We start from the raw sequence: 16,910 nt of genomic DNA, 5'->3' as shown, positions 1-16,910 counted from the left end.
CTCCCACTGTTTTTAATAAGCAACTCGAAGGCAGCAAACTATCCTTTCTGTACTGAGGGCAAAAGCACCAACGGACACATGACAACACGGTTAGGAATGGCACATTGCAGTGCGCCCATGATTCTTGTCCTAAAATACTCCATTACAGACAGAGTCTGAGAATTCTTTGCCGGCCCTAACCTTTAGCTTGACTACTTTGGAGCGTGAATTGTCCTTCTACTACACATGCTTTAATGGGGCAGAGGATAATATGTATGCTTCTAAAGCTCTGCTTAGACAGGCAAGCAGAAGGTGCTCATCGAATAACTAAAAATAACACACAGGTAAATCAGAGAAAAGGCGCACTACCTCCCCAGGGGATGAGAATTTCACAGGAAACCCCGAAACTCCAAACAACAGCAAGTCTCTGATCCATTTCAAGTTCAGATGAACAGATTTTCACATAGAGCTTTGCATTTGGGGAAAGAAAGGGAATTGTTAATGAAGCAGTAGACAAAAGGTAAGAATTAGATGTAATAAATTAGATAGGCTGTGGCAGAATATAGTTAAAGCGCACAATACAGCAATGAAAATCCACCAGGCCAACCACAATTATAAAACAGGATGGTAAAGTGAAAGTCCACATTCTGTCCCCCGGGATGCTCCCAACAAGTTAATCCGTCCACCTGCCTCTAAAATCCCATTAATTTTGCAATTGCAAAGAATCTTGTGAAGATTTGAAAATACATATAGGGCATCCCTGGAATATGAAACTCAGCTAGCTACCAATGAGTGATAGCTAATGGTACTAGTAAGTGGTAGAAGTCTCAGCTTAAAGATACTTTATTTTAAAAGGGTCAAATTTGTACCAAACCAACGTGTAAATTGTCCCTCATGCCTAGATAGGCCAAGGGTCCTTCGCAGAAGCCCGGCTGCCTGATGAGATGGGACAAGGGACAAAAAGAAGCGAGTGCATAATGATGCAGCAAGTACAAAGCAAATAGGTCCCAGAGCCACCATCTCCTTTTTATCAAGGATACATATTGCAGTCCTGGGAGATATTTCCTTTTAAAATAATTCTATTATTGAAAATCGAAAAAACAATCTGAAAATCACTGAATCATGCACAGACTTCTAGCTTCAACCACCTACAATTCTGAAGCTCTGTCATGCTAGAATCTCATGTCAGTATCCAACTATTTAAAGTTTCTTTATCTGTATAAATGAACTGAAGCTAAGCAATAGCCTGGCCCTTCCGCTCTCCCTACCTCCTTCCTCGTTTCCCTCCCTTCTGCTACAACCACTCATCTCTCAATTCCCTTAGGACAAAAGCACAGGTTCAAGTATGTGTGTTTCAGTTCCTAAGGAAAAGCACCAATAACTAGATGATCATAAACAATAAACATGTTGGCAAGATGGACTCTATCCTCAAATACAATGGCTAGTAGCCACCCAATTATCTCATCGCCCACATGCACTTAACTATCTTCTCCCACACTCAGCCAGGCTTTGTCTCTGGCAAATTTGATACCAAATAATCCTGTTGATGGGGTGGGAGAGGAGCGTGTCATTACACTGATTCCAATTTATAGTGAATCTACAGGACAGAGTAAACCGTTTTGGTTACAAAGGCGATATGAGGCAAACCAAAGACTCAAGAAAATAATTAGACCAATAGATAACAGCGTCCACCAGCCTGAGACCAAAGGAGCTCTAGAGTAGTAAGCGGTTCGCAACAGGTCGAACGACCCTTTTACAGAGGTTGCCGGATTGAAACGGTAGCAAAATTACAGTTATGAAGTGGCAACAAAAATAATTTTATGCTGGGGGGGGTGGGTCACTACAACCTGAGGCACTGTATTAAAGGGTCGCGGCATAAGGAAGGTTGAGAACCATCGAGCTAGATAGTGCCCAGCTACCAATACCAACCACACTGACTGGGATCACAATAAAGGTTCTCTGAACAAAGAATAAACCTCCCCTTATAAAGATGGAATTTTATTTTCCCATCATATAAACTCTAGCTGAATTTATGCTACCTATTTATAACATCACCATGCGCATCAAATTATGGGCGCCAATGCTTTGCTTTTCACTAGTTCACACTATTAGCTGGAAACTAGTGTAAAACCATGCAACCCAATCGTATTTCACATTGTATGCACAAATATATTTAGTTTTGCAAAATATTTGAAAAAGCAATTTTAAAATAACAGATCATGGCTAATGATACATGTTTAATTTTAAGACTAAGAAGAGAAAAAGGAGGAGGGATGCATAATTCTAATAGGAACAACCACACCAGCAAAATACACCAGATGCATTTCTTAACAGCATCTCATCCTCTGTGCAATCTGACAAGGTGAGTTCTAGTTGAGGGGCTTGATTTAGAGTGGAAAATTGAGATCAAGTCGAGCTTTTAGCTATTGATTCACACCACAACCAAAGAAGAACAGTTGATTCCTTGTATCTCCAGAATGATTATATCAGAGGGCATTTTAAACTATGTAAATACACATCTAGAGCAATTAAAATGGAATAATCTTTTTAAAATGCTTTATACTGATGTCAGTGAAAAGTGCCAGATGGAAGGTGGGATACAATATATTCATAAAATTTAAATACTGTTAAAGGGGAAATCTAGAGAATCTAAACTAAAATTCAACTAGTGATTTTACAAAAATCAATTTAAAAAGAGGTTATAACTATAAATAGATACCAAATGTTCTGGCAATCACACACTACCCCAACTCTCAACCCTGTGACAGATGATATTCCATGGGCAGGTTACATTTCTTTCTTGAAGTCATAAGCATAAAGAGTATTAAAGAAATAAGGTCAAAAGACACAGTAGAATCAAGATTAAAGAAATATTTCCAGTTACATGCTACATTTCTCTATCCTCTGTGCCAGCGGTTCTCAACCTGTGGGTTGTGACTCCTTTGGGCGATGAACAACCCTTTCACAGGGGTCGCCCAATTCATAACAGTAGCAAAATAGCAGTTATGAAGTAGCAACGAAAATAATTTTATTGTTTGGGGTCACCACAACATGAAGAACTCTATTAAAGGGCCGCAGCATTAGGAAGGTTGAGAACCACTGCTCTATGCATATGTATTTCCATGAAAAAAATTCCATTACCGCCATTTCATTGTTTTTCTATGAATTTCTGGAGCCCCGAGTCCCCTGTACATGTACACAAAAGTCATACTAAGAACAGGAGACTGAAATTACTTTAACCACAAAAAACGAGAGATTTTAGCAGGAAGTGCCTTCTCACTAATATTAATAACAGTTTAACTTGTACCCATAATACGAAAGTGAAATCGTCTATGAATCCAAAAGTTGAATGTGAAGGTCTGATTTTCAGGGGATGTCTTTATTTTCCATGAAGAAGAATACGGTACACATTTATTGTTTGTTTTATTAAAAGAGACCTCATACTTCCGGTCTGCTCCAGCTGCGCTGCAGCCAACAGTGGGCTGCAAGGGAGCGCCCGCCTCTATGGTCCAGAGTCACAGTAGCTTTGGGAGGGCCTTATTTTGTGGGTGTCTTATTTTTGGGGGTGCCTTCTATTTCAGCGAGGGGCAAAACTGTAAATGGGCCTTATTTTCGGGGTATGTCTTACTTTGGGGGAAACAGGGTAAATAGGGGGGTAGATAGATCTCCAAACAATCTGATAAAGTGGGCGTACATACAGATTTACATACTGCAGTTTCAGCTGCTCCACATTCTCCAAAATCTCTATCATTTAAATCCCCACATTCTCACTGAGTATGAGTTAGTATGTTCTTGTGGTTCTTCTTTGTACTTACTTGATGAATGACTTGAGTGTGTTTTCATATTTTCAAAGGACATATTTTATGAAGGTCTCCTTACTTTCGCACACCCCGAATATCAATACTTAGCTGATCTTTCCGTCACCGGTGTTGCTAAATGAGCAAAGTTGTGTGTGGGGAGGAATGAGCTGCTGCTGAAATTTTAGGCAATTACCAAGAACGCATTACATTTTTACAGCACAAGAAATACTTGTCTTCTGTTCTCTATTACTTTCTTCTGCCACCTCCTGTCCTCTTTCAGTTTCATCTATTTATTCACCTCGATTCTTGTCATCCAATATAGTCAATAAGAAACACCTAATACCAATTACAAAGTAGCATGGAGTTCAGTAATATGTTTGCACCAGAGATTTAGCCTTCTATATAAAGGTTGCCAAATACTCTTTGTCTTTTTCAATTTTAAGTTAACCGAATGCAAGCATACATGCCCTATTTGGTTGAAAACAAAGGGGTTCTACCCATTCATACATTTTTAAATAGGCTAAATCTAAATGTCTCCCCCCACCCTAACCCACCCCCAAATTTATAAGCAGATAATGCTCAGTGAACACTTTAAAGAAATATCAGGAAATGGGAAATGTAGTATTTATTGTAAGGGGGAAAAGGTACACAAACATGCACACGGGATCCTTTTCTAACCTAATGACTACATACAAGTTACATTCAGCAAAAATAAAGTGCCCGTGACCTTTTCCCCTCCTCTGCATGATTAATTACTTAATGTTCTATTAATTGGAAGATGTGGCTGAATTTCAAACACTTTCATTTTCTGTGCATATCATCTTGTTCTGGAACCACCGATTAAAAGCTGTTCCTCAAAGGTGAGCCAACAAGGTCAGCCGAGCAGGATCTGTTCAGCTATTCATCAGAACCTTCCATAGTAATTAACAATGGCAACATTTCCATAAATCAACATCCTTCTGATTATTCGCTGATGATAAACAGTCAAAATGTGTGCATCGCCCACCCCACCACCTTGAATTTTATCTGAAAATTTCAGTCTAAATATACCACGCAGAAAACTGAGGTGAAAAATTACAATTGTTCCTTTAATAAAAATGCACCAGGAAAATAAGGTTATATGCCTTTGAAAGGAAAATATAAATCTGTGAGCAGACTTAAATGAGCCAGCTTCAACATAGGGGTCAAACAAAAGAAGCAAAGGTATTAGCCACATATAACCAAGAAAATATGACTTAATCCAGCTTTAGAAATAACCACACACCTATTCTTCCATAGTGTGTGACAATTTAGACCGGAATTCATCCCACTTTCAAAGATTACAGCACAGGGGAAACCAATCAGAATTCTCCCCCGGGTACACATTTCTGGGGCTCATTCATTTATTTACAAACCCAGACCTGGAAATGTTACTTTGAGGTTTTGTCTTGTGAATGTTGTCCCTTTGTGGTTTGCTGCTGCTGCTTTGTAAAACTTTAACTGTTTTTGGATTGTAAAATCATATTAATTAATAAGTTCGGGAAATACTATTGATAAATTTTTCTGCCTTCAATTATCACATGTGACATTTCCAATCATCGGGACCAACTTTTCAACCTTCACCACCATCAAGTCAATTCTGACTACAAGACAGGGTAGATATGGCCCATGGGATGCTAAGACCTTATTTACACCTTTACAGCACTAGATAGCCTCATCTTTCTCTCAAGAGTAACTGGTGGATTCGAACCACTGACCTCATGGCCAGCATCATGAGTAATCCACTACTCCAGTTACTCTCACTTTCGGTATTAAGAAGGTCTCTGAATTGTAAAAAATAATAACAATAATAATTAGCTATTTTTAATGGACCATAATAAGAGACCAAAAATATATGTTAAACTCAATAAAAATAGGCAATCACGTATTATTTGAGTCCATTCCGACTCATGGCAGCCCCATGTATGTCAGAGTAGAACTGTGGTTTTCCAGGGCTGATGTTTCAAACTAGATCACCAGGACTTTCTTCCTAGACGCCTCTGGGTGCCACAAACCTACACTCTTCAGCATTCCACCCACTTGTACTACCCTGGAATTCTATATATTACATGTAAGCTATTATACACACTGTAATCATTTGCTATATAGCTTTCCAAACATCAGTAGTAGTAAAAGTTTGTTGTCTTTAGTGTCATTTTTAAAAATCACGTGGTAGTGAAACATTTTTACAATTTGGGACTTTTTTGTTGCATACATATGCACAGAGCTCAGTTTGTTTCAAATTAAGAGGCAAAATCCGAGCTATTTAGATTAGTCTGATGTACAAAATGATATGTATATTGTTATCCTATGTTTTCCACAAATTAGAAGAATAGAAATATATTTCTGTATTTTTAGTGACATGGAGCCCTGGTGATGTGTTGGTTACACATGGGGCTGCAAAGGCCATTGGAAACCAGCAGCAGCAGCTACAAGGCACAGAGACTGGGCTTTCTGCTGTCAGAAACAGGTACAGTCTCCGAAACCCACACAGGTCACTAAGAACCAGCGTGGGTTCAAGCGCAGCGAGGGAGCTGATGTAGCAAGGAAATATTTCATATCATCAAAACTCAGAGTACAAACGACTAGGCTCTAAGGGTACACTGCTCGCTCCGGTGAATTTCTAGGGCTCACTCAGAAACACTTGTCTCCACATGACAACCTTTTCTGCAGGTGGCCTGCCCTCAGAGCAGGGGCAAGCTTCACCCATGGGAGAAAAAAATCATCTCTCTCCCCAGTGAGCTGGTTCCACATTTTGTTTATGTGTTTAGATCTTGATTTTTTTACTACAGAGAAAAAAGTACATGAATATTCTATTTTTCCAATGACAAGAGGTAACAGAAATACAGTACACCTACTGTATATACTCGCGTATAAGCCGAGTTTTCAGCACACTTTTTGTGGTAAAATTAGGTGCCTCAGCTGATATTCAGGTCGGCATATACTCAAGTATACACGGTACATAAATAATATAGGATTATGAAAATTAATGGAGGCAAAGAACATATAAGATTCTTAGATATGATCAATTACAGCCAGGATTATTAGCTTATTCCTCCTGCCATCAAGATGACTCCAACTCACAGCGATCCTATAAAATAATTAGGCTCTGTTTAATGATTAGAACAATCAAATCATTATGAATGCCTAAAATAAGCATAGACTACATACTGCAAAGCTATTTACCCAATAGGGAGTAAGTAGAACAGTTCTCACCTTGAGGCATCTCAGGAGGCAGATAATGAGGCTCTTGAGCACTGACGTGCACCCATTCAAAGTCATCATATAGATCCTGGTGGTAGTCACATGCCCCTGGACCATCGTCAAAAGTACAGCCACCTAAAAGAACAGAGAAGGGGGCTGTTACATTCCAAAGAGTTTTCCTGAAACAAACAAATGGAGAAGACACTGCAGCAGGAAATGTTATACTGGAATATGGTTCCGATCAGTTTTTACACTATTACTTTTGCTTATCTGTTCTTTCACTTTTCACATACAAAGAAATTTCTACCAATATCTTCTATTACACAGTGAGAATATGAAAAATTAGAAATGGGAACCTATATAGGTCCTGGGACCCTATACAGTTTTTAACAACGTGTGGGAAGGAATGAAAAGGGTGAAAATGCTCTGTTCAATGCAAATTCGAAAATATAAATTAATATTTAAGTCTTACTCACTTCTTGGCTTTAAAAGAGCACATTAAAATGCAGTCATGATAGCAAATGCTACCTCTAAAGCTGAAGGGTCTAAAGAGTTTGAGGTGGCAGCCATCTAGCCCAGAAGCAAAAAAGCCCACATGGAAGCAGCACACCAACATGTGTGATCATGAAGGGCCGAGGGCATTAGGCTTGAAGGCAAATAAGCCGCCATCTAGCTCAGAAGCAACAAAGCCCACAGAGAAGAAACACACAGCCTAAGTGAACACGTGGTGTTGAAGGGATCAGGTAGCAGACACCAAAGAACAAAAACCATCATTGTGTGATCACCTTCCCCACATAAATGCTGAAGACGAATGTGTGCATAAGTAGGTGTGGTAAAGAAGGCTGATGGTGCCCGGCTCTTGAGAGATATAGCATTTGAGGACTTAAAGGCTTGAAAGTAAACAAGCGGCCATCTAGCCCAGAAGCAACAAAGCCCACATGGAAGAAGCACACCAGCCTGTGTTATCATGAAGGGCCGAGGGGACCAGGTTTCAAGCAACAAAGGCGGGGGGGGGGGGGAAATCATATCATCGTGAATGAGGGGAGTGTATTATGGGGACCCAATGCCCACTTGTAGACAACTGGACATCCCTTGCAGAGGGGTAGTGGGGAGGAGATGAGTCACTCAAAGTTCAGGGTAGCACCAGTGAAACTCAAAACCTTCCTCTAGTTCTTAAACGCTTCCTCCACACAACTATCATGATCCCAATTCTACCTGGCAAACCTGGTTAGACCAGAGGATGCACAGCAGTACAGATGGGATCTGGAAACACAGGGAATCTAGGACAGATGAACCCCTCAGGACCAGTGGTGAGTGGCGATACCGGGAAGGAAGGTGGGGAGAAAGGGGGAACCGATCACGGGGATCTACATATAACCTTCTCTCTGGGGGATGGGCAACAGAAAAGTGGGTGAAGGGAGGCACCGGGCAGTGTAAGATAAGATAAAATAATAATTTATAAATTATTAAGGGTTCATGAGGGAGGGGGCAATAGGGAGGGAGGGGAGGGAATAAAGGAAAATGAGCTGATTCCAGGAACCCAAGTGGAAGGCGAATTTTGAGAATGATGAGGGTGGGGAGTGTATAAGTGTGCTTTACACAATTGATGTATGTATGGATTGTGATAAGAGTTGTGTGTGCCCAAATAAAATGATTTTCAAGAAAAATGAGTTTGAGGTGGATGATATACTCTTAGGTGTATCATTTAAATCACTGGCCAGCACAGTTATGACTCGAAGGAAAAAGCAAACAGAGGTATGAAACCTACAGGATTAGCCCACCATGACCCCTTTATGTAAAAAATATTTTAATGGAGATTATCTTGCCCCTTTACATCATCCTTCTCCCACCCAACCCCTGACTTTTATGTGCAGATGTAATTTTATGGCAAAAGTAGAATGATTATTTATTTCTTAGTCTACATACACAGGCTCACAAAAGAGCTCATTTATTCAAATCATGAAAACAAGAACTTGCCTATATGTCTTATCTTGAAAGAAAATGGATTAGAACTAATGAAAACCTAGCAGTGGATTTAATGAGAAAAACCAATAACCTGCCTCCTTTCAAAGAGCATATTTGTTTAGTTTCCATGGGGATCTTTGTGAAGAAACTCAGCAAATTCTCTGGACAAACAGCAGGCCAGGGGTTAGTAAACTTCAGGCCTATAAATACTTCTCTGTGATCAGGGAATTTCTTTTTCTCATTAAGAGTGGACAAGTTGGATCTGGCTAAAAGCATCCACGATGATAAGGACAAGTCAGTAGCACAGGGAAAGAAGGCAAAAGAGATGCCCAGGTGACTTGAGAGTCTGTAATCTTTTTTAAAAGTGGGATATGCTTCAGACCAAACCTTGAAATGTACACACTCCATCATGTATATCAAATTGAAAGGACTGTCTTTCAAGTATACATAAAAAAAACCCTTTTCGACAAGCGCTCTAATGGCACATTATATGTTTATAAAACTAATAAACTAATAAGAAAAGTGGCTGCAAGGAAATGCATTTTCACATAGCAGGGGGATAGTTTTTCCCAAAATATAATTTGCTATGCAATCCTAAAATGACTTACTGCTTCACCAGACATGCCATCGGAGACCCCATTACCCTTTATAACAGTGTGAGTGCCCTCTGTATTTAAATTTAAGCTACCAGTGGAACCCACATTGGCTCATTTGGAAGACAAATGGCCTTAATTGCTATCCTTCATAGCCGCTGTTAATTTTAGACTACAGCATTCTGATTAACAATAACAACTAGGAGTAGCTCCACACAATAAGTGGGTCAACCCCTGCTATTTACTGCACACCACTGCCAACTCAGCAGCGTGTCACGAACGTCTTAGAAAGAGTTGCTGGTCCAGTTGGCTTGAGTACGAGGGAAAAATTTAAAGATGAATTTTCATTTTGCCGTTTTCAGTAAGTCCTACTTCAAAGAGTACCTTATGTCTGCCACCTATACAGCATTATTAATAAATCTTTGTTGACAGAGTTTACACCACTGTTGTGGATAATTATGTACCTCAGGGTTAAGGACTAATTTCGTTTATTGGACTAAATGATAAAACTCATTGCCATCAACTCAGTCTGACTCACAACAGCCTTACAGGACACAGAACTCCCCCTTTCGGGTTTCCGAGGCTGTAAATCTTTACTGGAGCAGAAAGACTCATCTTCCTCCTACAGATCTGCTGACCTTTCCGTTATGAGCCTAATGCAGGTCAACGCTAGGGATCCTCCTAAATGATAAGGAATTCAAAGATTAAAAAGAGCAATAAATAGGACAGAGATTCATAAGCCAGCACACATTCATTGTGCTTGTGGTATGTATGTACGTATGCACGTATGAATGAAAGGAAGACGCGCTGCCATTTAGTCAATGTGAACTCACAGAACTTTCCATGACTATAAATCTTTACGAGAGCAGGCAGGCTAATCATCCTGCACTGGGGAGCCACTGACAGTGCAGCTCACAGTCATGCTGTTTGCCAATGAAACCAAATGAACTCAGAGTGAGCCCATGGGCTCCACTGAGTGGTCGCAGTAGCGACCTTGAGATACAGATTGCCAGGCTCATCTTCCAAGGTGCCTCAGAGTCCGATAGTTTGCCATCAATCAGTGATCAACCATGTGCATCTCTGTAATTGTATATCCTCTGTGTTACACAGGATTGTAAAGGCATGACCCATACTCTAAAGAACACAGAGAACTGGCTGCTCTTTTCCTCATGGTTGGCTGGGGAAGGGTTCAAGAACAGAGACTGTTAGGATGGCAAGTAAGAATAGAGCAAGTAGAAAAGTGTCACAGTGGATATGGGATTCCAAGCAGAATGGAAAGCAAAGGAGCATTATAGATATACTGGGGAATCTCAAACAATTCTGTAAGTTAGATACATGTAAAATTGAAAAGGTAGAAGCAGAACTGAAGAGTTTTGGGGGAAAAGATCAATAAAGAAGGTGTTTCAATCTCATTCTACAGTTTTATCAACACCACTGAGGGATTATATTCAGTAATAGAATTTTTAAAGGAAAAAAGCATATACACAAAATTCAAGCAACTCACAGGGAGTTTAAAGAGAAGTGGGTGAAAATAGAGAGGTAAATAATTTGGTCTCTTTTTTTTTCTTAAACGTTTTATTAGGGGCTCATACAACTCTTATCACAGTCCATACATATACATACATCAATTGTCTAAAGCACATCCATACATTCCCTGCCCCAATCATTCTCAAAGCATTTGCTCTCCACTTAAGCCCTTTGCATCAGGTCCTCTTTTTTTTCCCCCCTCCCTCCCCACTCCCCCCTCCCTCATGTGCCCTTTGTAATTTATACATCATTATTTTGTCATATCTTGCTCTATCCGGAGTCTCCCTCCCCCCCCCCCCCTTCTCTGTCGTCCCTCTCCCAGGGAGGAGATCACAAGTGGATCCCTGTAATCAGTTCCCCCTTTCCAACCCACTCACCCTACGCTCTCCCAGCATCGCCCCTCACACCCTTGGTCCTGAAGGTATCGTCCACCCTGGATTCCCTGTGCCTCCAGCCCTCATATGTACCAGTGTACAACCTCTGCCCTATCCAGCCCTGCAAGGTAGAATTCGGATCATGGTAGTTGGGGGGAGGAAGCATCCAGGATCTGGGGGAAAGCTGTGCTCTTCGTCGGTACTACCTTGCACCCTGACTGACCCATCTCCTCTCCTAAGCCCCTCTACAACAGAAGTCCCTTTTTACAACAGAAGACACATAATATATATTTTGTTGTTGTTGTTGTTATTTTGTGGGGTTTATTAAGGAAGTGAACAGGTTTCCAGTCAGAGCACATGTCTCTCTCTGGTCCTTGGCCTCAGTCTCACAGCCCCTTTGGCTCCCATCAGTCTTGCTCTGGTTCTTGGGTCTGTTGCCACTCTAGTGCCACAGCTTTCTGACCAGATCAAGGAGGTTCAATGCGCAAGGATCTCAGAGTCCAAAGATGCACACCACACCTGCCCTTTCTTTTTGATGGTAACAAAATCCTCTCTTCCTCATTGCAACACATGCGATGATGCCAAATGCAGGAAGATCACAGGCCTGTGGTTGGAAAGTCTTGTGGGTCCAGCAGCAGTGGAAGCATCTCCAGGGATCTGACTGGCATCAGCTTGGCTTTGTGTGGCTTGTCAACCAGAAGGTGAAGCAAAGAGCCACAAAATATATCTTGAACTATTGGCCATTTAAAATAAAGCTTACTAGTTCCCTGGTGGCTTAGTGGTCACAAGTGGGGCTACAATCTGTAAGGTTAGAAGATTGAAACCACCAGTCAGCCTGCAGGAGAAAGGCAAGACTTTCTACTCCCATTAACAGGTGCCGTCTTAAAAATTCACAGAGGCAATTCTACCCAGTCCTCTAGGGTCTCTAAGAGTCAGCATTGGTTCAATGGTAGGGAGTTTTTTGGGTTTTTCTAAATTGGAGTTCACTTAGAGCAAAGGATGGCAAATGTGCTTTTGAACATGTGGTCAAGAGAGACCTGGCTCTGTAGAAAGATATCATGCTTGGTATAACATGAGGAAGATCCTTGACAAGACAGATTGACAGAGTGGCTGCAGCCATGGGCTTCCATGTAAGAGCAATTGTGAGGACGGCGCTGGCCTGGGCAGTGTTTCTCTCTGTTGTGCATCGGATTGCTTTGAGTCAGGATGGCCCCGAACACCGCCACAAGAGTTGGCCGTGAGTTAGAATGAACTGAATGGCAGTGAGTTCAGTTTTCTGGGGTTATTCTGGTTTTTTGGTTTGTTTTTTTTGGCGGGGGATTGTTTGGGATTTGAGAAAGCCCTAAATACAAGCCATCTATAACATATAGTCTTCTCTACACACAATCTTGAGTTCAAAATGTCTTGCATTTACTAATACAGCATATTTATGAAAGAAGTTACAAAATTTTAATTCAAGACGCAGTTCATTAATTTCACAGTTCCTTGAGATGCACAGTAGGATGGAAAGAAGCAACAACAAGGGGCGCCGCATAAATGTAATCAGCCAGAGAACACAAAAACGAACTAGAAAACAACTTCCATTTCCAGCTGTTGTATTATCTACTGGCGATCTCGCTACAGCATGCAGTTCCATATCAGATGGAAGAGATGAAGCTCAAACGTCCCTTGAAATTTGAAGGTAAGTTATTTCTGAAGGGCCATTTCAGAGATTGCTAATTTCTCTATGGCAATCAATCAGCAAAGGGACCAGTCTAGGCCGGCAATGATCTACTGCCACCATGTTGGCAGTACTCTCATGGAGTTTTGCAAGTGGTTCACCTGAAAAATAAAACTCAGGGTGATTTGGCCTTTCCAGAACCTCTTTCCATTATTTCATTTCTCCATGAAAGAAACAGAACCAAAATTATTAAAAAATAAGGGGAAAAAAGTTTCACCAACCAAAAAAACAGTATTGTCAAAATGTCTAGCATATATAAACACACTCTTGAATAGATCATGAAATAGATGAGGATAACTACGTCAGAAAGACAGGGCTTTCTACACCTAAAAGAAGCTACACTCTTGGAAACGCAAGCCTACCCTGTCCTAGAGGGTTGCTATGGGTCAGCACAGACTCTGGGAAGGGAGTGAACTATGCCAGAACATAGAAATAGAGCCCTTTCCAAGGAACCTTGAGCAAATCACTAACAAATTCATATCCTTTCTTTTTTTTTTTTTCACAAGAGAAAAGCTTGTCGTTAGTTCAGGGATCGTTTGCTGGCCCTTAGGAGCGTTTTCCAGTCCAGTCTATTGGGGCACCACGCCTCATATCCTTTCTTAAGTCAACGTTTTCAGTAAAACTCAGTCAGGTTTATTTAGAACAAAGTAAAACAGGAAAAAAAAATAGGCCTTTTCTTCAAGGTACCTTTACGGTCCTAACTTACTGAAAGAGTACAAGAGAAAAAATACACAACATTTTTCATGATTTCCTTTTTTCATGCTATTTTTATTTCATGACCAAATTTTATTTTGCTAAAAATATATAATTTTTTCCCCACTCAAATTTTCTTCGGAAAAGAAGGGTTTTAAAAGAGGAAAGTCCTAAATAAAATTCAGGGGGTTTCAAAAAGTTCCTGGATAAATTCCATTATCTATTCCATTTTTCCATAGACTTTCTGAAGCCTACTCGTACTTTGGCAAATTTAGTAACTAACTTAAAATTCAGTAACTTAAAATACAAATTCAGAAACTCAAAATACAAATTCAGTAATTTAAAATACAAATATAGACAAATCAATCCCTTCCATTGTTAAACTGTGACACACAAATTTGCTCATTTAAGTTATCAACTTTGGAATGAGCTTTGTTCCATTAAGCCAAGAGTCCAGAGAAAGATGCGAGGTAGATTGGAGCACATGCAATAGTTTAACTTTGAATACATTGATCTTATATAAATGAATCAGAAATCATGTAGCCCTGGGATGGTAGATTACGGACTTGGCTCCTGAGCGCAGGACAGCAGTTTGAACCCAACAGCTCCTCCACAGAAGAAAGATGAGGCTGTCTGTTGCTATAAAGATTTCCTGCCTCAGAAACCCAAAGGGTGATTCTCCTGAATACAGATAGGGTCACTATGAGTCAGAATTGACTCATCATCAGTAGCTTTGTTTTGTTTTGTTTTTAATAAAAATCATAAAACACATTTATTTACGTAAGACCCAACTTAAGAGGAATTCAATATATCATAAAAATTAGACAAGACCCTCCTCCCCCCAAAAAATATCACCGACTCTTAGATAGTTACAATCTAAGTAAGCATAGTTTATTCTCAGAAAAACACTTCATAGGGAAAAGCATACGATTGATTGTTTTAATATTTAAAATATTTCTTTTGGAAAATACTGTCCTAATTTAATTTTTTGTTGTTCTCTTGTTTTTATTCTTTTAACTGTATGGTTCTAGGAATGCTACTGGTAAAAAAAAATAGATGTGTTTTGAGCAACACTGAGGTGGTTTACATGGTCTCTAAGGCAAATACACTCCTTTTTTGTAATTTAAGCACTCAAATTTAAATGGGAGTAAGTGTAAGTATAAAAAATAAATCTCTTCTTAATGGCCTAAGTATGAGTCAATGGTCATAATATATTGCCATACTCTAACACCAAAGAAGATCCACTGGAAGAAAAGGATGAGAATTTATGAATAAAGGCTCCTTAAAAGATAATCACTTCTGAACCTGGCAGATATTCTTTGCCCTGTTTGTAGTTAATTGGAGTCCTGGTGGCATCGTGCGTTAGGCTGCGGGCTGCTAACCAGTACATCAGCAGTTGGAATCTGTCAGCTGCACGGCAGGGAAAAGAGGAGGTTTCAGTGCCCAGACAGATTTACCACCTCCAACACCCAGAGAAAGCAGTCCTACTCTATCCTACAGTGTCGCTATGAGTCTGAAACAAATTCATAGGCACTCGTATGTGTATAAGAAAGAGCTGTATATGATGGGTAATTGTATATTAAGAAAACATCCCAGCCCGGTCCAGATCAAATCCATAAGTCGATATTAGCCCATTAGTCCAATACCAATGAATAAATTCCTCTTCAAATTCACACAACACATGCAATGACAAAGAACTCAGAAAGATCACAGGCCAGTGGGTAGGAAATCATGTGGATCTAGTGACAGTGAAAGCATCTCAGTGCTGGCTGGTGTGGTTCTCCACATGGCGCCTCCAGCTCCAGCGCTCTAGCGTAGCCCGTGTGTCTTGTCAGCAGCAATGTCTTGCAGAGAGTGAGCGTGTGTCCTGCCTCCAGCGAGCTATTAATCTCCTTGGTGCCTCCAAATGAGGTCATCAAGCTGCGACCTGATTGACAGGCTAAACTTCATCCCTTCACTCTAACAGTCTCAAATTGACAACACTGTGTGTTTTCCTTTTTGTTTTTATACCTTTTGTTTTGTTTTGCTTCTATGGGTTTGGTAAGAATTGCCAGGTAAGAGTGAAACTAGCACGTAAAAACATCATTTAACTTGTGCTGTTGTAGGTGCTGCTGAGCCTGTTGCAAGTCCTAGTGACCCTCTACACAAGGGAAGGAAACGCTGCCTCATCCTGCAACATCCTCAAGACTCTTCTCATGTTTGAGCCTTCTGCTGCAGCCACAGTGTCAATCTATCTGTCCAGGATCTTCCACTTTGTTGATAACCGGCTACTTTCCAAAGCTTGATGTCATTCTCCAGGGGGTAGTCTCTCTTGAAACCATGTCCAAAGCACAAGAGAAAATCTTGCCATCCATGATTCTGGCTCTATTTGTCCCAAGACAAATTTATTAGTTCTTCTGGCAGTCCAAGGGTACTTCCAATATTCTTTGTCAGAAACATCGTTTAAGTCAATTGATTATTCTTCGGTCTTTCTTATTAAATGTCCAGCTTTCCCCTGAAGTGAGGGGAAAATAGCATGGTTTGGGTCAGGTACACCTTAGTCTTCAAGGCAACTGCTTTGCTTTTCAACACTTCAAACTTCTCAAGACTAGTGCAGCAGATTTGCCTAGTGCAATGCATCATCTTTGAAGCCTAGTGCCCTCACAAGCAAGGAGACTGCAATAGATACCCATCATTTGTTGAAAGGTACAAATAGCTCTTAATGATGAGAGAAGAGCTCATTTCAAATACAAGCCTATATTATCTCATTGTTCATCCCTAGTTTCATCTCCAGCCAAGACTATATGATCAATACATAATTATTTAGCTGGTAAGACTTCTACTCAAATTGCCTATGAGTGGAAGAAAATGCTATACTGAAATTGCCTGAATAATCTTCCTTCGTAAATTGGAATTAAGCAAAATAGAATAATCAAGCCACGGTGAGCTCCTCTCCATCATTGTGAAGAAACAATGCTGATATCACCTCTTTATAGATGTCATGTGAGCAATAAAACACACAGGGGCACGGTTATGGATACTTTCTGCACATCAACAT

The 16,910-nt window shown here is 40.3% G+C and overlaps 1 protein-coding gene across 2 annotated transcripts in view; it reads right to left on the bottom strand.

Moving 5' to 3' along the window:
- Positions 1-16,910, bottom strand: part of PTPRK (protein tyrosine phosphatase receptor type K) — a 634,437-nt gene that overhangs the window by 464,622 nt on the left and 152,905 nt on the right. For both annotated transcript variants that reach the window (XM_075554571.1, XM_075554572.1), the window contains exon 2: positions 7,014-7,136. In XM_075554571.1, coding sequence (XP_075410686.1) covers positions 7,014-7,136 — 123 coding nt within the window. The remainder of the gene's footprint in view (positions 1-7,013; positions 7,137-16,910) is intronic.

This window comes from Tenrec ecaudatus, chromosome 7 (genome assembly GCF_050624435.1).
Source record: "Tenrec ecaudatus isolate mTenEca1 chromosome 7, mTenEca1.hap1, whole genome shotgun sequence".
Taxonomy (NCBI): domain Eukaryota; kingdom Metazoa; phylum Chordata; class Mammalia; order Afrosoricida; family Tenrecidae; genus Tenrec; species Tenrec ecaudatus.
This window is presented reverse-complemented; position numbering and strand designations above follow the sequence as displayed.